Source organism: Podarcis gaigeae (assembly GCF_964106915.1).
Source record: "Podarcis gaigeae genome assembly, chromosome: 2".
Lineage (NCBI taxonomy): Eukaryota > Metazoa > Chordata > Lepidosauria > Squamata > Lacertidae > Podarcis > Podarcis gaigeae.
The window spans coordinates 18,253,276-18,273,589 of NC_139679.1; the positions used below are offsets into that span (position 1 = coordinate 18,253,276).

Genomic DNA, 20,314 nt, shown 5'->3' on the forward strand with positions numbered 1-20,314 from the left:
TCTTGTTCAGTAATTTATTTCCAAGCTACTTTACAGCATAACCTATGATATGCGGCCTAATAGGGGCCCATATTAAAGGGGCATGTATGTGCCGTAGCTTCAGCTCTGAGAAGCCAGCTTTTTCCAGGACGTTCCAGCTTTCTCTGGTCATGTGGCACCCGTCAAACAGACATATCCAAGTTGGATCAGAGATCTGCTGCCAGAAGAGAGTCCAACTGGAAGGAGCACCTGCAACGTGTTCTAGGAAGTAGTAAGCGCCACCCTGGAGAAAAAGAAATGGATGCATATAAGTTACTTTCTATTCTCCCTTGGATTTCCTCAGATATTCCTTTGCGTAATCAGCGCTAATGGTATCAGAGTGCTGTTAACCTTTCATGGCAACAGCCACTGTTCCCCTGAATTCTGTCCTGAACCTTCCCACATTCAGCTGCATTGGATAGCTTTGGGGTTCTAGTCTTATGAGAGGAACACAGACTGCTCAGTGGGTTAGAGCATGGTGCTGAGAACGCCAAGGTTGCAGGTTCGATCCCAGTATGGGACAGCTGCATATTCCTGCCTTGTAGGGGGTTGGACCAGATGATCTCCAGGCTCCCTTCTAATTCTACAATTCTATGATTTCTCTGTCCGCTTTCTCCATTCCGAGCATAATATTACACATCTCCATCATTTGCCTTTTCTCACAGCTGCTATAAGCTGGGTCAACTTCTTCACCAAGCTATCTGCTATGGCTGCAAAGTCTCATCCATGGTCACTTACCACCAATTCAGATTCCTGAGGTTATACATGATTTTATTTTTATTTATCACCCCCAAATCAATTTACACTTGATTACTTTGAACTTCATTGACCATTTTAATGCCCATTTGCTCAGTCTGGAGCAGGAGTGCCAACTTGAATAAAATATTGGGAAGGCCAGGTATGCCCCTCCCCATATAATCGACCACAAGAAGTAGTACACAGACACACTCCATTTTAATCGTATTGCCCATCACCTTTGGGGGTTCCCGGCCCACTCAAATATTTTATTAGTGGGGTCAAAGGGACCTCGGCCCCTAGGAGCTGGTTCTATGGTTTGGAGAAATGCATTTGGAGCTTTTCACAACCGCTTTTTGCCAACGTGAAAAATTGGGTATCATTGCCCAGAGTGGTTGGGGCAACCAATAATACAATTGCTGCTGCTGCTGCTGTTTAATAGGATGTCCCTATTTTCATCAAATAAATGTTGGAGGGTATGAGATCTGTCACTAGAGTCAGTTAACAGCTCAGCCATGGGTGATTTTGAATTTGCCCCCGACTTTGCCAGTTTCATTGGTAAGCAGAGATGGAAGATGTCAAGGAAATCACAGTGGGTGAAACAGATACATTTTACTCACTATACTGCAAAAGGAAGGAGAGGCTATAATGTGTTTAAAAAGCCATTCCCAAACATGAATGATTCTATTTTTATTTTTTTTAAAAAAAGGCAGGTGGGGTTAGACACAAAACAAATGCAGAGAGGCTGAAATGTGAGGAGGAGGAATAATAATAATTTATTTATTCATTCATACATACATACATACATACAAACATACATACAGGTTTCCCCAGCCATGCTGGATGGCTCTCTACAGAATATTGAAAACACGATAAAAGATCAAACATTAAAAACGTCCCTAAACAGGGGTGCCTTCAGATGTCTTCTAAAAGTTTATTTCCTTGACATCTGATGGCAGGGCATTCCACAGGGTGGGTGCCACTACCAAGAAGGCCCTCTGTCTGGTTCCCTTCACTGCTCACCGTGAGGGAACCGCCAGAAGGCCCTCAGAGCTGGATCTCAGTGTCCGGGCTGAACAACGGGAGTGGAGAGGCTGCTTCAGGTATACTGGGCGTTCCTGCCCAACCCTCTTATCAGTTTCAACATCAGAGACAAGCATGTTTAAAAATTTGCTTTGATCTTTCACAAGTGCGCAACAACAACAGACAAAATAATAAGAGGCATGTCTAGATCTGTGTAAGGTGCTCTCAGTAACACAGAGTGTGGGATTGTTTCTTCCTAACTGTAGATAGGGAGAAAAGCAAGGAAGTGATCCCAACGTTTGCAACTTATGAGAATGTAAATAGCTCAGAAGCAAATTGGTTTATGCAGAAACAACAAGGGATCCGAATTCATCTACCTGCATTTGTGATTCCCCAATGAATATAGAATTGACTAACACCCGAGAATACAGCATGCCCCTGCAGTTACTGAGTTGTGCTTGTTCTTCCCACGGCGTGAGCTACTTACCGGTCGCAGCACCCGCAGGACTTCTTTCATAACTTGCTTGGGGCTCTTCACAGAGCAAAGCACCAGTGTTGAAACCACCACATCCACCGATGCAGCTGGTACCTGGTGCAGGTCCTCAGCCGGAGCCACCAAACAGCGTTCCACCTGCACGTGTGGATTTTCAGCCAGGCTCTTGTCGAGAAACTTCTGGAAGTTGGGGTTTGGATCAGTGCATATGATTTTGCATCCCGCGGGGTAGAACTGAAAGTTGGTGCCAGTTCCTGTGCCAATCTCCAGCAGTGTGAGGGCCCCCGTAGGACTGGCAAAGTCCTTCAGGTTGCTGAACATTTCCCTTTTCTTGTCGGACATCTGCTTATTATAACTGATTGTCATCACAGACATGAAGTAGGGGAATAACCTCTTGCAAAGGGGTTCCCAGATACCCAGATACCATAGCAAGTAAGCGGGGAAGGCTAATATCTGGACGCATAACCTGAGCAGGACAACGAGGCATGTTGCTTCCATGTTAGCAGGAGGGCAGAAAACAGCAAAGCCAGAGGAGAAGAGAAAGTCAGTTGCAGAGTCTCGATGGTGGGGCTTGTTATTATCTGTTGCTTCCAGTCCTCAAAGATCTCAAAGGGTGGAAAGAAATATTGTTAATAAACTCCACACACACACAAACTCACCAATAACATGGTTTGTGCATGCACTTGTAATCTTGCCCATCAGAGGAACTTTAAAACTGTATTTGCTGCCTTTAAGAGGGAAATAATCTCATTTAGGGGGTATTCTTACACTTTATTGCAGCAGTGCACTCCGCAGTCCTGTAGTAACCCAAAGTGAATGTTGGTTTAAATTTGTTACAAGCTTTTCCTAAATATAAGGGGAAACCTTTTTCCCATGGCAGAACTCTTTCACACCAAAACTGCGCTGAAAAATGTTGGGGTGGAAGGATTGGCTACCCCTGAGTTGAAACTACGGTACTCTTCAGTGATATGTTTGCTTCCCTTGTGGGTTTGTTTTTTTGTCTCAAGCAGCTGCAGACTTGAGCATATAGCTTTACTTTTATTCGCTCTAGCTGTACTTTTGGTCTCTCTGTGGCAGGAGAGACATGGGCACCTGATGGTTTTTATTACCTACTTTAGGTTAATTATACATCTCCCTAGCCAGTGCAGATGAGAATATAGGCATATAGAAATCTTTTCAGAACAACTGGGCCCTGTAGCAGGATCAGTGCTGGATTTAAGGTAAAGGGACCCCTGACCACTAGGTCCAGACGTGACCGACTCTGGGGTTGCGGCGCTCATCTAGCTTTATTGGCCGAGGGAGCCGGCGTACAGCTTCCGGGTCATGTGGCCAACATGACTAAGCCACTTCTAACCAGAGCAGCGCACGGAAATGCCGTTCACCTTCCCGCTGGAGTGGTACCTATTTATCTACTTGCACTTTGACGTGCTTTCGAACTGCTAGGTTTGCAGGAGCAGGGACCGAGCAACGGGAGCTCACCCTGTGGCGGGGATTCGAACCGCGACCTTCTGATCAGCAAGTCCTAGGCTCTGTGGTTGTGCTGGAATTATGTGTAAGCTAAACAAGCTATAGCTTAGGACCCTACTCTCTTGGGGGCCCCCAAAAATTTTAAAGGAAAAAAACCTGGATGCACATTTCCAAAACGTAAGATAAAAAAACAAATAAAATAAAACCTACATAAAGCAACAGTGTTTTGTGTTGTGTTGGCACCTGTGATGAAAATAATGGGCCCCGCCTGTTACCTAAAATATCACTGGTTTGCTCCTTTCTATATATAGGGTGCCTACAATCTGCTATTTATAATTAGTAGTTTGCATCATATATTTACACCTCTTATTATTACTTGTTATAGTAAGTTTTTAGAGACTAGATTATGAGTCTTTGTAAATTGTGCTCCTAAAGGAACTTTTGTTATTGCCAAATGCCAATGTGTTTGCATTATTAAGTTTGTTATGAATAAAAAATAATTTAAAGTTAGAGGTTACTAATTATTTCACTATTAATGTACTTGTTAATTGCATTTCAGTTCAACCATTACTTTGATAAAATACATATTTTGTTATGTGCAGATGGCTTTGGATACCTATTAGGTCTATAAATTGTACCATATAGCATATATTCAAAACACAAAAACAGTGACAATTTGTTGTTGACAAAGGACAGGTGTGGACATATAAAGGGCCCCGTTACCTTTAATAGTTTAGGGCCTCTTCAAACCTAAATCCGGCCCTGGGCAGGATGTGTGGAGATTTTCTGTGTGAAGGGGCCATCAGTGCCAGAGCTGTTAGGTTTTTTTGTGGGGGTCAATGTGGGGTGTATGGGGTTGCAGTGTGTGACATGGCGCTTAGGGACTTGCAGTGCAGGATAGTTGCCCCAATCTGAACTTTTTAGTTTACTACTTTTTAGTTTACTACTACAACTGTGCAGTTGACATGATTCACCGAGGGGCATATTTTATATTAAAAGCAATCTCAAACAGCAGAGGAATATTTGAGGTCACTGGGAGAGTCAAAATGGCTTCAGGATTGCTCTCCTGTACTACTTCAGACACATGGTTTATATGTTTAGATATATGAGCATTTATGAATATTTATTCTTTATCTGAAACCTTAGAATTCTTATACAGTAACACTATCCCTGACTTTGCGCTCTGCTTGCTTCTGGATTAGTTCTACCAACCACCACCTTACCTTTGGTACTGTGGCAAATTCTCACAGCTGCTTGCACATCTGTAATGTTGCTGCCTGAATCAGCCCCTTTATACTCTTCCTCTTTTATTTCATGGAATAAACCAATGGTCTTTATTCATCCTAGTATGTTCATCTTGTGGCACAGGCATCTCGCAAGGATACATTATTTAGACTAGTGTCGGATAAAAAAAGATATTTGGTATTAAGTTCTGTATCTCTCTTTATAAACTCATTATTTAGACTAGCGTCGGATAAAAAAAGATATTTGGTATTAAGTTCTGTATCTCTCTTTATAAACTCTAATAAAATTTATTTTTTAAAAATTAAACTGTGTGGAGATTTTTGTTGTTGTATTTTTGTGTCTTTATATTGTAAACTGCCCTGTGATCCTTGGCATGAAAGGTGGTATAGAAATTAAAATTTTTAAATAAATAAAATAAGGAAGCCAGTGGAACCAATTCAAAATCCCTTTCAAAGCTGTTATTATTAAGTCTGTGAAACCCTCTACTGCCAACACAGCTGTTAGAAGCAAAGATCACCAGTGTTGAAACAACGATTTTTCAACTTTGTTGGACTAAGGCCATTTGCCTTAGGAGGAAACTGCCCACAAGCACCTATGTATCAGCTTCAAGTTTAAGCCTGGTCTGCGATTGCTATAGGTTTTGCAAAACAGGGAAGAGCAGGGGCGCCAACTTATAAAAAATATTGGGGGGGGCCATACCGGGGTCCTGCCCCGGGAAGTTTTCTAAATTTTAGATGAAAATTAGTGAGTTTTAAAGTTTTTTACAAGTATTTTAGAGTCATATGATCAACATTAGAACCCCGAAAACTCGACTCTCTATAACTCCACACTCCGGGAAACTCGACAAGCCTGAAACACTTTTTGGCTTTGAAAAAAGAAACAAAACATAAACACGCACGGTATTTTCGTAAAAAGCTAATTTAATTTACAGTAACAATTATGCTTATAGACTATTACAGAGCAGTGAATATATAGCTCTGAAAAGACTGAAATGATATTTAAATAAATCCTAAACTATCATTAAAAGAATAAAACATAAAATATTGCTGTCGCACAGTAATAGCACTTTGGCCGAAATATTGGGAAATAATAGAAAAAATTGGAGATAAATGGAGGTTGCAGAGCTTGGAGAAATTAAAGAATAAGGTGCAAGATTGGTTACATTACGCTCAAATTCAAGAGGTTTTTAAATTGGACAAAAAGATAGGATTCCAGGTGGAGAAGTCGAAATTAGAGACAGAACTGTTGGAACCAAAGACTAAGGTACTGTCGAGAATGTATAACTTGCTGCTTAAATGGAACACAGAGGATGAGACTGTTAAATCAGCCATGATAAAATGGGCCCAGGATATAGGGTATAACATTATGTTTGAGGACTGGGAAAGGTTATGGACCACCGGAATAAAATTCACGGCATGTAATGCTTGAAGGAGAATATTATGAAAATGATATATAGGTGGTACATGACCCCAGTCAAGCTCGCAAAAATATATCACCTGTCTGATAATAAATGTTGGAAATGTAGAGAGGCTGAGGGGACATTCTTTCACCTCTGGTGGACATGCCCTAAAGTGAAAGCCTTCTGGGAAATGATCTATAATGAACTAAAAAAGGTATTTAAATATACCTTTGTTAAGAAACCGGAGGCCTTCCTCTTGGGCATTGTCGGCCAGAAAGTGTTAAAAAAGGACAGAAGTTTCTTTATGTATGCGACAACAGCAGCAAGAATACTTATTGCAAAGTATTGGAAGACACAAGACTTGCCCACACTGGAAGAATGGCAGACGCAATTGATGGACTATATGGAATCGGCTGAAATGACTGGCAGAATCCGAGACTTGGGAGAAGAAACAATGGAAGAGGACTGGAAGAAGTTTAAGGACTATCTACAAAAACATTGTAAGTTGTATGAATGCTAAGTATTTGCACGATTTAGAAAATATCAGTTCCAGCAAATAGACTTTGTAAAATAGAAAATTAAGTTATAAGTAAGAAAAGGTCGAAATTTAAGGCAACACTACATTTAATTTTAAGGTATGAGCAATTGATAAAAATTGTTTTAAATTTAGAAGTATTGAGGCATCTAGTCATAAGCCTGCATTTTTTATCAGAGCTTCTATATTTTATCAAGGCTTGTATTTAAAAATGAGCTTAAAAAGATTTTCAAATGTTTCATGCCAGGCAGAAAGAACCTTGGCAAGAGGTTTTTCTCCTAAGACAAGGGGGCCCCATTGATTTATAGTAGAAAAACAATTCTCAAAGTCATAAAAAAGGGAGAATTACATATGCTGCCCTTGCAGACTGAGAAAACACAATTAAAGGCAAGGGTAAATAGTAAAATAATACCAATGTGCCTCTCAGTAAAATGAGCCAGATCTTCTTTCCAAGGTTAAAAAGGCCAAGAGCAATGGAGAGGCATCTAGCTGGCAGAAAAAGAGAGCATTTAAAAGAAATCTTTAAAAGCTGTTTCTTTTTCTTAAACTGAGAGAGTTAAAAAGGTTAAATGTTGGGAAAGGCAACTGGCTTGGCTGGAGAAGAAGCATCTAGCTGGCTGGGAAAGGAGGGGGAAAGGGGGGAGGTGTAAACTGAAGAGGCTTCTTTTTAAAAGCTGTTTTTTACTGAGTTCCTTTTTACTTTACAAAGGCTTTATTCTTTTAAAAGGCTACCTATGATAAGTGAATGAAATATATTAGCTTAAATATATTGGCTTAAATGTAATTATGCAAAGGATTTAAGGAATGCTAGATTCTTATTTCATATGGTTGTAAGAGTTGTATTTATCCTGAAATTAAGTCAGCCACCAGCCTAGCCCCCCTGCTAGACAGAAGACGCCATCCAAGCACTCTCGATATATATGGTTGTCAGGCATTTGTTTAGAAACTTTCAAATGAAGGAAATCTTTCAATATTGATGTGAAACTCGAGATCCTTGACATCTGTTGAACATAAAAATGTAAGATTAAACATTTGTTTTAGAAGGCAATAGGGCAAGGAGGGCAAAGAGGTGAGCTGGTAATTAAGATTCCATGTAAGATATATTATTACTTATTTGTCATTTATATATAGCTCTTTGTCTCCCTTATAAGGGCAAGGAAGTGGGTGTATCTTTTGTGGGTGTATCTTTTGTGATTGGTTCTACCAAACAGCCAATAGGAATTTCAACCAGGCTGATTGGACAGAGGCAGCCACAGGAGGAGCAAAGGGGGCTGGATTAAGGGAATATAAGTGCTGGCCAGGATGGCAAGAGGCCAGGCCAGAGCTTGGTAACCATATACCACTGAGCCTCTCATTTATTTGTCTGACAAATAAATTATTATTTTAATTTCTCTATTGCTGCGTTGAATATTTCATTCCAGCTAAGCGTTAACCACAAGCAGGGTGCTACATTTTATGGTGCCACTGTGACTCGGATAAGTGGTCTGCTGGAACGCAGCCCCTTCGCCCTACTGGGCAGGGTACAAGAGAGAGGACAACTGCTTACCCAGCGCGCACTGGTAAATTTTTCCAGGGGGAACGCAGAAGACTCGTCTGTCTGATACCCTGCTCACTGGCGGCGACGGACCGGGGGAAACAGGGAACCAACCAAGGGTAAGTGCACAAAGGGATTTTTGGCCCTCCAATTAATTGGGAGGAAGAGAAGTCTTGATCAAACTTCTGCGTCTCAGTAAGGGGAAACTGAGTACGCTAGGTGGTTGGGTACATCAGATGTTGGTCTGGTGGAGGAAAAGGGAAAATTGACAAAGCGTGTGTGTGAGTGACTGAGTGGATACTTCACAGGGCCATACAATGGGAGTTGGGGGTTCAAAGGGGGAAAATACACCTCTTGAGTGTATGTTAAATAATTTTAAGAAAGCCTTCTCAGGGGCATATGGAGTCAAAATGACGCCAGAGCGCTTGAGAACGTTATGTGAACTAGAATGGCCGAAACAAAATACTGAATGGCCATCTCAGGGAACTTTTGATATAAATTTAGTAAGCAAACTTTGGTCTAATATCGCCAAAGAAACTGGAGGGTGCCCAGAACAATTTCCATATATAGATTCCTGGCTGAGCACATTAAATAAAAATCCTCCATGGATAAGGGAATGCAAAGTCAAACGATGCAAATTATTGGCTGTAAAAGCTGAAGCTAGGAAAGGAATCTTGCCAAATAAACTCAAACCCATTTTTGAGGGACCAGAGGAAGAGGTGCTTCCACCTCCACCCTATGCTCCACATCGAAGGGAGCTTAATTCAAACACTCCGCCAGTTGTAACCCCAAGGCAAGAAAGTGGAATGAATAATGGGAGTGGAGTCACAGAGCTTGATTCCTTGATAGATTATGATAAATATCTTCAGGAGGCATTGGAATCCTATAATAAAGCCCAAGCAGAAGTGGTTATTCCACCTGTGACTCCTAATAGACCTGCATCTACAGTCTCCTTTAGTGGAACAACTGATTGCCCACCCCAAACCCCTGTACATCCAAGTCCTAGAGAATTATTACAGAAGTTACAGGGAGACCTTAATCGGTCAGCAAGCAATACAGCCAGGCGTATAAAGCTGCTAAAAGAACGCCTTGGGACAAATACCATCCCCTATGATTTGAGGCCCCTAGAGCAAAGCGAAGAGAAAGATCACGTAGTAGCCCCTCTTAGAAGAGTATTTGATGCACTTGAGGAGCCTGCGCTGGTTAACGGGCAACCCGGACCACGGCCACCTCGAACTTCGACCCTGCAATATATTCCATTCACAACTACAGATTTGATGAATTGGAAAACACACACCCCATCTTTTGCAGAAAAACCTCAGGCTATGATGGACTTGGTGACTTCAATAGTAAATACTCATAGCCCTACTTGGACAGATTGTCGCCAGCTCCTAAATACTCTTTTCACCACTGAGGAAAGGAGAGACATAATTGAAAAGGCACAGATATATTTGCGTGAGCAGGCCAGAGTGGGAAATATTTTTAATATTGACCGTCATCTCCAAGATAACTTTCCCTTGGAAGATCCTAATTGGGATCCAAACAATGGAATTCACCTGGCCAGACTTACCACCTACCGCCAGACACTTGTGCAAGGTATCCGCAGGGCATGCCAGAAGCCCACTAATATGTCTAAAGTCTCAGAAGTAGAACAGAAACCAAAAGAGAGTCCAGGAGACTTTTTAGAGAGGCTGCAAGAAGCCTATCGTATATGGACTCCTTTTGACCCTGAAGCCCCTGAAAACAGCAGAATGATTACTGCTACATTTGTGGCCCAGTGCGCTTCTGATATTCGTAAGAAAATTCAGAAATCAGAAGGATGGGAAGGGATGCTGATGAGCCAAATTATGGCCATTGCACGCCGAGTTTATCGGAATAGGGATGAGGCTGAGAAGCAAGAGAAGAAGAAGTGGCAGAAGGAAAAGATGGTAATGCTAGCCACAGCAGTGAAGCAAGACCACCGCCCCTTAAATGGAGGGAGAGGGCGAGGAAGGAATCCACCACTGGGAAGGAATCAATGTGCAAATTGCAAGAAGGAGGGTCACTGGAAGCGGGAGTGTCCTGAACCCCTGAGGTTGGAAGAAGTACGCCCAGGCCCAGGCCCAGGCCCAGGCTCCGGCCCAAGAAACCAGGGACGGGGACGGGGAATGATCCGAAATGGAAGATATCAGAGACCAGGACAAGGACAGAATAGAGACAATTTCATTGGACTGGCAGAAGAGGATTTTACTCAAGACTAGGAACGACCGGACTCCATAAAGTTAGGCTTCCAGGAGCCCACGGTCACGATTCAATTAGGGAGCCATTTAATAGACTTTATGATTGATACTGGGGCTGAATACTCAGTACTCCCAGAACTATTGCAGAAAAAGGCATCCAAAAGTGTAGTCATTAAAAGTGCCACTGGACAGTCAGCTAAGAGGTCTTTCCTCCAACCTTTGGAATGCCAGATTGGGGGACATCGTTTAACCCATCAGTTTTTGTATATACCTGAGTGTCCAATACCTCTCTTAGGCAGAGATATGCTGTCCAAATTGCAGGCCCAAATCACCTTCACTCCTCGAGGTCCAGAAATGAAACTGCCATCAAAAGCAGCAGGAATAATTACCCTCTCAGTACCTAAGGAACAATCATGGCGCCTAATGTCAGCCCTGCAAGTCCAACCCACATTGGATACAGAATTAAACAAGCTCCTCCGAACTCTACAGGTGCCACCAGGAGTATGGGCCGAAAATAGCCCACCAGGAATGGCTAAGAATATAGCTCCAATTGTAGTAACCCTAAAACCTATGGCTACCCCCGTATCTGTAAAGCAATATCCCTTACCCCGGAGAGCAGCAGAGGGCATCCAGAAACATTTGGACCGCCTATTAAAATATGGTCTGCTTAAGCCTTGCCAATCAGAATGGAACACACCCCTTTTGCCTGTTCGAAAACCTGGGACAGATGAATACAGGCCAGTGCAGGACTTGAGGCTCGTAAACCAGGCTATCGAGACCTTGCACCCAAATGTACCAAACCCATATACCTTGTTGAGTTTGATCCCACCAGAAGCAACATTTTTTACTGTATTGGACTTGAAAGATGCATTCTTCTGTTGCCGGCTGGCACCACAGAGCCAACCTATATTTGCCTTCCAGTGGGAAGACCCTTTGACAGGAACAAAAGGCCAGCTAACCTGGACAAGATTGCCCCAGGGATTTAAAAATTCCCCAACTTTATTTGGCACTGCCTTGGCGAGGGATCTAACAAGTTACCCCTCAATACCGGGAGAAAAGGTGGTTCTGCAATATGTAGATGATCTTATACTAGCGGCAAAGGATTTTAATACCTGTAAAGAAGGGACAGAGGAACTGCTCCACTTGCTCTGGGAAGCTGGCTACCGAGTTTCCCAGAAAAAGGCACAGTTATGTTTAGAAAAGGTCAAATATTTGGGCTTTGACATCTCACACCAACAACGAGCATTGAGACCAGAGAGGAAAGAAGCTATTTGCCTTATCAAGGAACCTACCACAAGAAAACAACTTAGAGGATTCCTGGGAACAGCAGGGTTTTGTAGACTATGGATACCTGATTTCAGCAGTCTGGCCAAGCCCTTACATGAAAGCACTCGAGGTGCAGAAAAGGACCCATTCGTATGGGGACCTGAGCAGAAACAAGCCTTTTTAGTTATCAAACAACGACTTATGGAGGCCCCAGCCCTTGGATTGTCTAATTCGGAAAAACCCTTTCAGCTGTATGTACATGAACAGAATGGGATTGCAGCTGCAGTCCTGACCCAGAGATTAGGAAGTTGGAACCGCCCAGTAGCTTATTTGTCTAAACAATTGGACTCAGTAGCAAAAGGATGGCCTCCATGCCTAAGGGCAGTAGCGGCCACTGCAAGCCTTGTCAAAGAAGCTGATAAATTTACCTTCGGCCAGACGATGTATGTGAATGTACCTCATGCTGTTCTGACACTCATGGAATATAAGGGTAGTTATTGGCTAACGAACCCAAGGATGGCTAGATACCAAGGCCTATTGTGTGAAAATCCCAGGATTCATCTACGAGTAGTGAATATGCTCAATCCAGCGACTTTGCTGCCCCTACCAGAGGTAGATGATGAGGAATCACATGATTGTCTCCAAATAATGGATGAAGTTTATTCCAGTAGACCTGATCTGAAAGATGAACCATTGAAAAATCCAGATGTTGTATATTATACGGATGGTAGCAGTTACCTTCATGAAGGTGCCAGACGAGCAGGATATGCTGTGGTCACCAATGAGGAAGTTGTGGAAGCTGAAGCTTTGCCTGCTGGCACATCAGCACAAAAGGCTGAACTTATAGGCTTAACTAGAGCTCTGCAATTGGCAGCTGGATGTAAGGCAAACATCTATACTGATTCTAAATATGCCTTCTTAACCCTGCATGCACATGGAGCTCTATGGAAAGAAAGAGGTCTAATAGGAGCCCACGGGAAGGCCTTGAAATATGGACCTGAAGTAGAAATCCTGTTAGAAGCAGTATGGGCTCCAGAACAGATTGCTGTAATGCACTGCAAAGGTCATGGACGAGGAAGGGATCCAATAACCAGAGGAAATCATGCTGCTGACAAAGCAGCCCGAGAGGCAGCCCAAAAGCCTGTGGGAGGATTTATAGCAGCCCTCATACCAGAGGTAGTTCCAGAAGAAGTTAAACCTCACTATACCCCAGAAGAGAGGAAGTGGGCTGAACAGGAAGGAGCGGTTATGAAGGACGGTTGGATGATCCTGCCGGACAATAGGATTTATGTACCTCATCATCTAGCAGGCACAATTGTAAGAAATTATCATGAATCTACTCACCTTGGCGGTACTGCAACCAGAGAGAGTCTCAGTCGGAAGTTGTATATTATTAATCTATCACAATTAGCAACTTGCATTTCACAGAAATGTGTTCTTTGTGCTAAAAACAATCCCAGGCAGGGACCGGTACAACCTCCTGGAATTCAACATGTGGGATATGTCCCCATGGAAAGTCTAATTGTGGACTTCACAGAGCTGGTCCCTTCTAAGGGATTCAAGTATCTCCTTGTGTTTGTAGATACTCTTACCGGATGGGTTGAAGCTTTTCCCACCCAAACTGAAAAGGCACGAGAGGTAACTAAGAGACTCCTCACTGAATTGATCCCAAGGTTTGGATTACCTAGATGCATTGGAAGTGATAATGGGCCAGCGTTCATTGATCAAGTAGTACAAGATGTATGTCGAGTCCTACAAGTAAAATGGAGACTGCATGCAGCATATAGGCCTCAGAGTTCAGGGAAAACTGAAAGAATGAATCGGACTCTGAAAACCCAATTGGCAAAATTAACCCAGGAAACGGGATTGGGATGGGTAGATGTGTTACCCATAACACTGTTTCGTGTTCGGTGTGCACCCACAAAAAGACTTAAGTTGTCACCTTTTGAGCTCCTGTATGGGAGACCGCCCTCCTTTGTTCAGGATATTCCAGCTGACCTTAAACAAATAGGAGACTATGTGACACAGGGACAAGTGCAATCTCTCTCCCGTGTTTTTGTTTCTCTTAACAGGTGGGCCCTCGAACGCACGCCGTGCAGCATTGCCGAGCCGATTCATCAGTTCCAGGCTGGCGATAGCGTATGGGTGAAAGAGTGGAAACGTGATCCACTTGCACCTAAATGGCGTGGACCTTACACCGTCTTGCTCTCTACTCCAACAGCGGTGAAGGTAGCTGAGGTGACCCCCTGGATTCATCACTCTCGTTTGAAGAAGTCCGAAGGCAGTTGGACGTGCAAAGGTGACCCCTCTAATCCTTTAAAACTAACTCTCTCCAAAAACCCCTGTATCTAGCCCTACCGGGAACGGGCTAGGTCACGGGCAACATTTGACGACCGGCCTGCTGCAGCCACAACCTGGAAGCTGGCTGACCTGCGCACGCCTGAAGCTTGAGGAGCGTCTGAACCAGCGACTGTGAACGGAAAGATTCTCTAATACAATTGATTGACTGCCCCCTTGTGGAACAATTATCAGAGATATTACTCATTGGGGATCCTCGGGATATATGTTTTGGTCTTGGTGGTACCCCATTTCTGTCACTGGGGGAATTATATTGGGGCTAATAATTATTTGCTATCACAATAAGGTAATCTTTTGTGGAAGGAATGCATATACTAGACATCAACATGATTTTATTATTAATCCTGATCCCTTGGGAAGGGGAAGGGTCCTTGAATCTGACCAAATTGGCTAAATATGGATTCAGCCATGACCACAATATGTGGGTAGGTTTAGCTGAAATGGTAGCCAATGTTGCAAATAGGACCAATTGCCTTGTTTGCTCTCTTGGGCCAGATGATTCAGAGGGAGGTATGCCCTTATTACCGATACCATTAGATGCCATTGGTATGGTAAGCGAAATGCCACACCAAACAGAAATACAGAATTTCCCCGGATGGAACTCAACTAAACCATTACGAGTTATACCTGTACAAGGGGAATTCTGTGTACATAAATCATCAGATGCAGCTGATTCTCCCATGATAGGCTCTTCTCATTGTCACTATACTTGGGATTATATTAAGAATAGTCATACCTGGGCACACGGTACTACCTATCGAACTCGGAATACCTTGCCCTGTGCACCTCCTTTTATTCACGCATGGAAAGTGGTGTGGAACATAACTGTGACAGAAAAAGGCAATCTAACATACTGCACTGTGAACTCTCTACCTCTTTTGGTATTTCGCCTTCTGTACTCCACGTACCAAAAACCTCAGACCCGATGGTTGTGGTGGATATGTGGAGAATGGGCATACAAAAAGCTCCCTTCCAAATGGAGTGGGACTTGTTTCTTGGGTTGGGTATTACCACCAATGTGGATTATGCCCACTAGTTCGGCCAGGCGAACACGAAGGAATGCTGATATTTCTCATATAGCAGGAGGAAGTACCCAAAGTTGGAGCGGTACTGATGATTGGCCGCCAGAGCGCATTATAGCCTATTATGATCCTGCCTCCTGGAATCCAGGTGAGCTCATACAAGGGGCACGGGATCCTATTTATAATCTAAACAGAATAATTCGATTGCAAGCAGTAGTGGAACTTGTAACCAATGCAACGGCCCAGAGTTTGAGACTTATTGCACAACAGTTGGATGAAAGTAGAGCCGCCATTTTGCAGCTGAAAATGGGAATGGATTATGTACTTGCCAGGCAGGGAGGCCTATGTGGAGTCTTGAACTTGACAGGGAATGCCTGTTGCTTTAACATTTCAGATAATGGTGAGGCAATCCGTGTGTTGGCCACAAAGATGGAGAATATAGCACATGTCCCAGTACAAACATGGGAAGGATGGGATATGGGATGGCTCACCAATTGGTTACCTAATATCGCAGGACTCAAAGGGATACTATTGTCTTGCTTGTTTTTCTTGACAGTAGTGGTAATGGTTTTGTGTATGATGCCATGTATCATTTCATGTTTTAGAAGTACAATTAGCAAGATGGTTTCAAATGAAACTCTACCTCATATCATGGCCCTATACAGAGCTTTACCTCAGGAATATGATGAAGGTCAAGCTATCAAGGACACTTGGGATGAAGGTCCTTGAGCTTGAAAGGGGGGAATGAGGCATCTAGTCATAAGCCTGCATTTTTTATCAGAGCTTCTATATTTTATCAAGGCTTGTATTTAAAAATGAGCTTAAAAAGATTTTCAAATGTTTCATGCCAGGCAGAAAGAACCTTGGCAAGAGGTTTTTCTCCTAAGACAAGGGGGCCCCATTGATTTATAGTAGAAAAACAATTCTCAAAGTCATAAAAAAGGGAGAATTACATATGCTGCCCTTGCAGACTGAGAAAACACAATTAAAGGCAAGGGTAAATAGTAAAATAATACCAATGTGCCTCTCAGTAAAATGAGCCAGATCTTCTTTCCAAGGTTAAAAAGGCCAAGAGCAATGGAGAGGCATCTAGCTGGCAGAAAAAGAGAGCATTTTAAAGAAATCTTTAAAAGCTGTTTCTTTTTCTTAAACTGAGAGAGTTAAAAGGTTAAATGTTGGGAAAGGCAACTGGCTTGGCTGGAGAAGAAGCATCTAGCTGGCTGGGAAAGGAGGGGGAAAGGGGGGAGGTGTAAACTGAAGAGGCTTCTTTTTAAAAGCTGTTTTTTACTGAGTTCCTTTTTACTTTACAAAGGCTTTATTCTTTTAAAAGGCTACCTATGATAAGTGAATGAAATATATTAGCTTAAATATATTGGCTTAAATGTAATTATGCAAAGGATTTAAGGAATGCTAGATTCTTATTTCATATGGTTGTAAGAGTTGTATTTATCCTGAAATTAAGTCAGCCACCAGCCTAGCCCCCCTGCTAGACAGAAGACGCCATCCAAGCACTCTCGATATATATGGTTGTCAGGCATTTGTTTAGAAACTTTCAAATGAAGGAAATCTTTCAATATTGATGTGAAACTCGAGATCCTTGACATCTGTTGAACATAAAAATGTAAGATTAAACATTTGTTTTAGAAGGCAATAGGGCAAGGAGGGCAAAGAGGTGAGCTGGTAATTAAGATTCCATGTAAGATATATTATTACTTATTTGTCATTTATATATAGCTCTTTGTCTCCCTTATAAGGGCAAGGAAGTGGGTGTATCTTTTGTGGGTGTATCTTTTGTGATTGGTTCTACCAAACAGCCAATAGGAATTTCAACCAGGCTGATTGGACAGAGGCAGCCACAGGAGGAGCAAAGGGGGCTGGATTAAGGGAATATAAGTGCTGGCCAGGATGGCAAGAGGCCAGGCCAGAGCTTGGTAACCATATACCACTGAGCCTCTCATTTATTTGTCTGACAAATAAATTATTATTTTAATTTCTCTATTGCTGCGTTGAATATTTCATTCCAGCTAAGCGTTAACCACAAGCAGGGTGCTACATTTTAATATTTGGAAAGTACAAAATAAGGTATGAAACAAGGTAATAATTTGCTGACATTCTTATTATAAATAATGCAGGGTAAGGAGATGTGAGGAAGTCCAATCAGTTATATAAGAAAAGTTGTACTGAATGGTTGGTTATATTTTTCTCTTTTTTCTTTTTTCTTTCTTTCTTTCTATATGGCTCTTTGGTATTTTGGTTCTGGCTTTTTGGTGTAGGGATCTTGTATTATGTATTTGAAAATTTAATAAAATATTTATTTTAAAAAAATGAATATTTTTATGGGTGTGGACAATGAGGAGCGTTTCTTATGCTTAATATCTGCAACACATTGAGTGCTCGTCCAGAAAAGTTGAGACTCACCCTCCAGTGCTATGCTCATGAGGCGCTTTCCTTCTCGTTGCTTAGGACTTCGTAGCAGCGGGGGAACCGCCAAAAAAGCCCCTTCGGGCGCGCGGGAGGAGCGAGCCGCCCGCTTTCCCGCCCTCACCGGCCTCCTGGGGCGCACGCAGCGCTCGCGCCCTCCGCAGCCCGCCCAAACGCTCGCCAATGCCGGGCGACTCGCCCCCTCCGGGAAGCGCGACGTAGGCGCCGCTCCTGCACCCGACGGCCTTTTCTGCAGGGCTTCTAGCGGCAAGCGAGTGTGCGCGCAGAAGGCGGCGCCTGAGGCGAGGTGGCGCGGGGCGGCGTCCTGCTCTCCCGCCCCGTTTCTGGGCTGCCTCCTCCGAGCCGGCAGGGCGACTTCCTGCTCTTAGTGCTCGGACGGGATTGGGGAAGCACCTGCAGCGCGCCGCCGCCGAGAGGGTGCAGCTTGCCGGGGCTTGAAGCGTCGCAAGGAGCCTGGGCTGGGGAGCTCACAGCCTCGTCCCTTCCTTCCTATCCATCCGCGGGGCAAAAGAAGAGAGAGGGGAAAGTCCGCGCACCGGACAAATTCTAAGTGTGCAATTTTCTTAAATTATTGGGGGGGCTGAGCCCCCCCAAACGAATTTTTGAGGGGGCTCGGGCCCCCTCAGGCCCCATGGAGTCGGCGCCTATGGGGAAGAGCACCAGTGACTGAGTTGTTAGGCATAAAATTTTACAGGAAAAGCACTAGGTTTATGCCTCTTCTCCCAAAGACTGGACCTCCCTTTTAGACTTAGCATCCTGTGTCTTGGGCAATTTCCAGATCACCAGGTCCTCCCTTCGCCCTCAAACATGCATCCCAATTTGTTTGCAGGAGGAATATAAAATGTTGCGTCATTCCACACTCCCCCAGTGCATGTTAGTGCAAAAGTCTCACCTTTGTTGTGTAAGAGCTGTGCAAACAGCTGCTGTTGCACAACCTGAATTGGCCAAAGTGCAATTATTATTATTTGTTGAATTGCTGCCAGGTATGCTGCAATATAGATATATTATTACAGATATATTATTACGGATATATTATTACATATATCTATATCTATCTATCTATATGAGAAAACATCCAGACATCCCTCTGTGGCTTCTTTATGAAGAAGGAGGGGAGATCCGATCACAATTCTTTGCACGGCATTTGCACTGGCTCTGCTATTAGGAGCTTTTTCTATGGAAGGGCCTGTTTGTTTAGGTTTACATCCCCGTTTCTTGGGGCAGTTTTATAATCTGCGCGAACATACATTGACCCTTATTTATTATTATTTTTTTAAAAAAGGTAAACAGAACGCAACGTGTTAACGCGTCGGTAAACTTGATGCGCATATCCGGATGATGCATTCGTACATTTGACGCCCAAACCTCACCGTTTCCAGGAGGCGTTGGAAATGGCCAACCTTTCCCTTGCCCAGCGGCGAAGGAAACGGGGGGGGGGGAGATGGGGAGGCGCCACTGCTTGGAGGCGCCACTGCGATGTACGACTGCTGTGTCACCTCACGAAGGCGGAGGCGGCGGAGGCCGCGCGGTGGAGGCCCTCGCCTCTGCCCTTCTGCCTTTGAGCCGAGAAAGAGCCGGGGAAAACCCGACGGGCGAGAGACGTTGAGCACAACCTCTCCGACCATCTCGGAGGAAGGGGCCGGAGCCAGGCCCTCAGCCGCCGACCAAGGGCCGCAGGCAAAGCGGCGCCTCAGCAGCCCCCCCCCCCCACGGCCAACCGTCGCCTCATGTTCAAATCAAGCGCTCGCGAGAGAGCGAGCAACGGCCGCTCCTGGAAGGGCCAGGGCTGGATGTCATCTGAAAATAGTTCCCACCTGAAAGCTCCCTTAGCTTCTGCATGAGCTTCCTCCCTTTTGCTGATGTCTCCTCATCGCTATACGCACACACTATTTGAATGGCAATGCCCATCAACTTGGGGTGTGGGGCTCAAATATGCCTCCCTGTGCCTCCCACTCCCTGGTTTGAGCACTCTTTGGACTTTGCTGAGGACATAGCTGTCAACTTTCAGATTTGAAAATAAGGGATCAGCAGCCTCACCTGTCCCGGGGACACTCTACGGCAGTGTTTTTCAACCTTTTTTGAGCAAAGGCACACTTGTTTCATGAAAAAAATCACGAGGCACACCACCATTAGAAAATGTTAAAAAAATTAACTCTGTGCCTATAGTGACTATATATATAAAGTAATTCTCTTGAATAGGAATCACATAAACAAAGTATTTTATAATTACTTTATTATGAAATAGTAAGTAAACAGAAATATGAAAAATTATAAAATACTTTATTTTTAAATCTTTCAAATTTTTCAATTTTTCCCATGGGACACCAGGCAACATCTCGCGGCACACTAGTGTGCCGCGGAACAGTGGTTGAAAAACACTGCTCTACGGGATATCTAACAATACGGGATAGAAGCGGGAAGCAGCGGGAAACGGCGCTGGAATAAGGGAATTTCCCGCAAAAAAAGGGAAGGTTGACAGCTATGGCTGAGGATGGCCGTGACGTTGGTCACCGAGCACAGGACCACCGTGCACATGACCAAGTCCATGGAGCCTTTGG

The 20,314-nt window shown here is 43.7% G+C and overlaps 1 protein-coding gene across 1 annotated transcript; it reads right to left on the reverse strand.

Moving 5' to 3' along the window:
- LOC310839247 (thiol S-methyltransferase TMT1A-like) lies at positions 1 to 19,524 on the reverse strand. Its single transcript, XM_083727835.1, has 5 exons — positions 19,127 to 19,524; positions 4,960 to 5,131; positions 2,833 to 2,874; positions 2,264 to 2,774; positions 1 to 262 (listed from the first exon to the last, which is right to left on the reverse strand). Exons 4-5 carry the CDS (start codon positions 2,765 to 2,767, stop codon positions 26 to 28), a joined length of 741 nt encoding a protein of 246 aa, XP_083583961.1. The 5' UTR covers positions 2,768 to 2,774; positions 2,833 to 2,874; positions 4,960 to 5,131; positions 19,127 to 19,524; the 3' UTR covers positions 1 to 25.
- Positions 19,525 to 20,314: the final 790 nt, after the last annotated feature.